This window comes from Primulina eburnea, chromosome 18, assembly GCF_022965805.1.
Source record: "Primulina eburnea isolate SZY01 chromosome 18, ASM2296580v1, whole genome shotgun sequence".
Taxonomy (NCBI): Eukaryota; Viridiplantae; Streptophyta; class Magnoliopsida; order Lamiales; family Gesneriaceae; genus Primulina; species Primulina eburnea.
In genome coordinates this window covers 24,490,076-24,495,885 of record NC_133118.1, presented here as the reverse complement: position 1 = coordinate 24,495,885, position 5,810 = coordinate 24,490,076, and the positions used below count along the sequence as shown (strand labels likewise).

Genomic DNA, 5,810 nt, shown 5'->3' with positions numbered 1-5,810 from the left:
CATACATCATCACACACTAATTTTCAATATTTCCAACTAGATTTTTTATCGCCTTAAAAAAATACTCATTTATTATATTATTTTTTATAACAATGAAATCTACAAACGCTATGTATTAAAAACAAATTAAACTGATTTTATAGAATAATTTATGACATGATTTGAAAAGTATCCAAACGACAATCGTGAGTCGACAATAATACGTGAATCCACTAAATTAAAGTCACGTTTTTTAAGTACAGTAGTAGATTTCCTGAGCAGCTATGTAGATCGCCCTCCTTCGTGATTGAATCCCCAATCTTTTCTTTTGACTTTTGTTCATTTTTTCATTAATATAATATTACATTATTTTTTATGCTTTATTAAGAAAGGAATATTTGTGTATTTAATTACCCAAGTGGCATTTTAATTTATATAAACACGCACTAAATCCACTTTGGTAAGAAAAAAGTTTATGATATCTACTAGATTAATATTATTAGTCAAATTAAATAATACTTTGCATGAGACAATTTTCCCTTATATATTATTTCTTTAATATTGACCAAATGTAATTATAAAACTATTAATTAATGCTTATTTTCAGCATTGCCATGCACAATCAAATACAAACAACTTTTTTGCTATATAAGGAAGAGGTGGGTAGAACATTGTAGGTGCATCAATTGAATAAAGACATCTTCACCTCATATTCTCCCTAAAAAAACATGTCTAGCTTTCAAGAATCCACTTTCAAATCTTGCAAGGTTAAACTATTTGGGTTCGAGCTCGAAGCGGGACATGGCCCTGAGATGATCTCGTCTGTGATGTCATCTTCGGCGACGGAGAAAACCTCGACCGGAGTAGCGCTTGAGCCGGAGGACAAGAAGTTGGAGTGCCCATATTGTTTCAAGGTTTTTGGAAACTCCCAAGCATTAGGGGGGCATCAAAATGCTCATAAGAAGGAGAGAATGAGGAAAAAGAGGCTTCAACTTCAAGCAAGAAAGGCCAGCATCAATTATTATATTCAACCCTTTTATAATAATCATAAAATCAGTACTAATTGCAAGTATAATTCTAATTATCATGGATCTAACTCGACATGGCTTTATGATCCCTCATGTCACGTTTTTCCCCGATCCGCACCTTATGAAAAACTGCAAATAAGTTTTCGCCCTACTGATTCTGATGATATTAATATTATTGATTATGAAAGTTGGAGGCGGCACAACTCGCCTCGACTAGTAGACCGGTCCAGTTCGTCTCAACAAAATACTCGTACTTTCGGTCCAAAACCTGCGAACGAATCGACGAAGATGAAGGCGAAGATTTGGCCTTCCTCTTGGCATAGTTCAAAGAAAAATAGTGATGGTGAATCTTTAGATCTTCAATTAGGGTTGAGTTTATATTCCACTGTTTGAAATGATTTAGAAGAAACTTAGTGTTTATTTACTTACTTGTTTCTATAGTAAATTCATTGAATATCTTATTCTTTTATATTATTTTTATTAGGGTAACATACAAGATAAATATTGTAATACATTTGAAGATTATGGTTATATATTTATTATTGTTTGGCAAAGATGAATGTTTTTAAATTTGTATTTACGATCAGATAAAATTATAAATTTGGTCATATATGTTTATTTATTTATTATTTTTGTCAATTATGTTATCTAATTTCAGTCTTAGTACTCTATATATCTTCTTCTTTTTTTTTTATTCCTTTTCTGCATGACATCGATTTAACATTGATGTGTACAAAATCAAATAAACACTGTCGTAAAATGATTAAAATTACAAAACAAATTACTAAAATTGTCAAAACTTAAAGAGATAATACTAAAACATAATTTGACAAGATAGAGATTTAAAATTTCAATTAATTAATTGTATAACCATTAAATAAGTAGATTAATTTGTTAAAATATTAAATTTCACTCTCTCATGATCACTTGTTTCAAATCTGCGTTTCGATTTTAGTATCCCAATATTTGAAGATTTCTTCTTCGTCTTTTTAAATACATGATTGCATGTTAGCTCATTAATTTTAAAAAAAAGTTGAATTTTCAACATAAATGACAAAGTACAACTTGTATTGAATGCTTAATTTAATTTGTCAAAAAAAGAAAATATGGTGGACCACAGATGGAGCTAGCTAGTCGATCACGACACAAGATTGCTATCATAGGCAATTGACATTGCAACTTTTATATAATCTTTATTAGTTAACAAACTAAAAAACGAGAGAGTTATAATTCATGTGTAACAAGATTAAAACATGGGCAAATTATTATGTAAAAATAAAGTTTTTGTCCTATATATATGTATTTTTTTGTTATTTTGGTCTTCTACTTAGTCAAATTTCATTTTTTGACAATTTGAAGATTTTTCTTCAATTGTTTTGGTGTGGAACTATTAGGGATGTAAACGAACCAAACCGTTTGTGAGCTATTAGAAGCTTGATCCGATAAAAGATCGTTTGAGCTCGTTTAATGATGCTCGTTAAGATAAACAAACCAAACTCAAGCTTTATAGTATTCGGCTCGTTATCTCGTGAATATGTTCGTTGGTAAGTTAATGAGTAATCTTTTAGATGAAAAAGTAATAGTTTTGATATTTGATTTATTGATTTTGCATATTATTTATGAAATATATAGAAAAAAATATTAAATATATTTATTATAATAAATTTACAAATTTTAGTAAGAATAATATATTATATATAATTTATTTTTTAATTAATTTAATGAAAATTTAATGTATAATTCATATTTATTAATCTTGTTTAGGCTCGATAAAGACTTGAATAAGCTCGTGAGCCATGCATATATTCGTTAAATAAAGCTCGGGCTCGGCTCGATTATAAACGAACCAAGCTCAAATATTCAAGAGTTCGGCTCGGCTCGACTCGATTGAACAATACACATGAGTACAAATTTAAGCTGGTGTTGGAACGGGCTCAAGTAGTCTAACCGGATTTCTTGCAACTGACTTCTCAAGACTGTACCATGCTGCACACTTAACTGGACGTACGGAACTACGTAAGTACTACAAACGAACATTATCTATCCCAACTGGACTCTACATATTTCAGTGGATTTGGTCTTAGATTCGGACTTCACAAAGTTCAAAGTTATTCTACTTGTTAGTTTAGTTTTCTCTTATTTTGAACAAATAATTTTTACGTGGTTTGGTCTATCAGACCAACATCTACGGGGTCCAGCGTACATATCAGCAAATCCACTAAAATTCTATATTTTTACAATCATATAAAGGCTTATTCTAATAGAAAAAACAGTCTCTTTTCTAATGACACGAATACATTCAATAGACTTCACTTGATGATCATCAATTTTCTTCAACTTCGTCTTGATTGAACTCCATTCAAAATTATTGATTATTGTCTCCCAAAAACGTCACCCTCGTCTCCTGGGGGATGAACCATGAGACTCAAAATATGTGTGCACCACCAACAATTTAAAAGCTCTCAAAACATAATGATAAGATGAAACTTTCTGTATCTTGTCAGAGCAGATGTCACGACACATAATAGATAGTTTCGTTTTTCTTCACAAGAATTCGCTCATAAAAATTAATATTCTCTCAGAATAATATAACACTTAAATCCCATGACCTTCCTCGACCACATATGATCACACTCGGTGATGAATTTTCAAAATGAATGAGAACTCCAATATATAGAGCATTCCATCATATTTAAGATAAACACAATCTTTCAAAGCTTGCATCATATCTTTAAGATAATATCATCCTATATCTTCGTCATATCTCAAAAAAAATTTCAAAGCATATTCCAAAAAATATCTTTTTCAATTATCTTCAATATCTCATATCAATTTTTTTTTAAATTTTTTTGACAAATTAAATGGAAAAAAGACAACAAAAATATGATCATCTAACAGTATCTTCCAACTCGGTTATATCAGAATGTATTCATGACGAATCATGCACAAGAAATAAAGTCATCACAATATTAGAAAGTTGTTGCAGTCTTCTCTCTCGTGAGATCAACTTTTCAGAGCTGTCAGCCAGTATTTTTGCAAGGCGCTAACAAGTGATTTAATGCATCATACTATGATTCAAGAAGTTTGAGAGTTACTTTTGCATCATATAAAAAAATTCGAATATTTAAGGATTTGAACGTTAGAGTCAAGAAACTATAAATTGAAAATGTCTTCATTCATTTGATGCATCTTGAACAACGTACAAGCTCTCAATTTTCTAAAGATTTTCGAGTACACTCATTTGAATAATTCTTAAATATTTCACAAGCCCTCGAGTTCAAGTTTATTTTTTATCATCAATTGAATTCTCTCACAACTTCTCAAATCGTTGTTTAGTCATTGTCGAGAGTTGCTGATTCGATTGAATCTTAGGACTCATTCATATTTACAATTTTTGTATTGTTTTACAAGTGAAACTAGATATTTCTAATTTGCGACGGTTGTTATGTTATTTCCGTCGCTATTAGCGACGATGGTCATACCATTTCCGTCGTTAATATGCGACGGTTTTATACATCATTTCCGTCGCTACTTAGCGACGATTGTATGTTTTATTTCCGTCGTGTTCATCTTGTGATTGCCATCGCTAATGTTTTACGTAAAATAAAAAAAATATTGGTTTTTATAATTTAATAAATCATGAAAAAGAGAAAAATTAACACTATCTTTTGTAATATAATAACTTACAATTTTACTAAATAATAATAATATTTATAATCTTAACACTTAAAATTGAAGAGAAAGTATCATAAAAGCGAAAGTATTAGAGAAACTTATTGTGTGAAAGAAAACGAAGGAGGAAGTGGATATTTATAGACAATTTGGCGACAGTTTGCTTTAAACCATCGCTATTTGCGACGGTTGTGATTTAAACTGTTGCGAGTAGCGACGGTTAAGCTTAATACGTCGCTATGTCGTACCGTCGCTAATTTTAAGTACGACGATTTTATTTGAACCGCCGCTTATTAAAAACGCGATGCTTGTATAAAACCGTCGCTATATTTAGCACAGAATTGACGACGGTTTTACAAAATCCGTCGCTACATTTAGCGACAGTTTGGTGTTAAAACCGTCGCCAATTTAAATTAGCGACGGTTTTATAAAACTGTCACTATGTCCTTGATATTCATCCAATTTTAATTTAACTGATTTTTTTAAAAACACCAAAAACGATAACGTTTTCAAAAACCGTTGTCGTAGTATCTAAAAAAACCAGCTGAAAGACAACAGTTTGTGTAAACCGTTGTCTTTGACCCTTGACAGAAACACATATAAACAACGGTTTTTAAAAAACGTTAGAGAAGAAGTTCTCAAATAGTACACGTGATGTCACTATTATAGTTATCACATAGTTATCGAATTAATATGCAACCCTCGATGAACCAATTGTTGCAAATTCGATCGGGATATATGAGATGAAGGGACCGTACTGTACGTTTATTATAATCGACTGGTTCTTGCAGGCACTATCAGTGATACTTAGGAGATCATGGGGCGATGCTACTAGACGCTCTTACCATGATCCGATGGGTGCAATCAGAAATGAGTTCTGACATTCTTGATCAAGGTATTGATGAAAAGAATGAGGCTAATTAAGGTAATTAAGCCCGAATAAAGGATTATGTCCTAAATCACAAGGAGTTGTGAATCCACGACTAGCTGTATCCCTGAACCATTGAGGGTCACACAATTACTGGATCATTTGTTCCCGTTGAGAGAATAAATTCAAAAGTTGAATTTATATTATATAGTAAATTCAAGGAGTTGAATTTATGATATTTAAATTTTGAGTGAATAAATTCA

At 31.1% G+C, this 5,810-nt stretch overlaps 1 protein-coding gene across 1 annotated transcript; it reads left to right on the top strand.

Moving 5' to 3' along the window:
* The first annotated feature begins 707 nt into the window (after nt 1–707).
* Nucleotides 708–1,400, top strand: LOC140819189 (uncharacterized). Its single transcript, XM_073179198.1, has one exon. It carries the CDS (start codon nt 708–710, stop codon nt 1,398–1,400), a length of 693 nt encoding a protein of 230 aa, XP_073035299.1.
* The last annotated feature ends 4,410 nt before the right edge of the window (nt 1,401–5,810 follow it).

Coding starts and splice junctions, on each gene's coding strand:
- LOC140819189 (XM_073179198.1), top strand. CDS start 708: ATGTCTAGCTTTCAAGAATCCACTTTCAAATCTTGCAAGGTTAAACTA.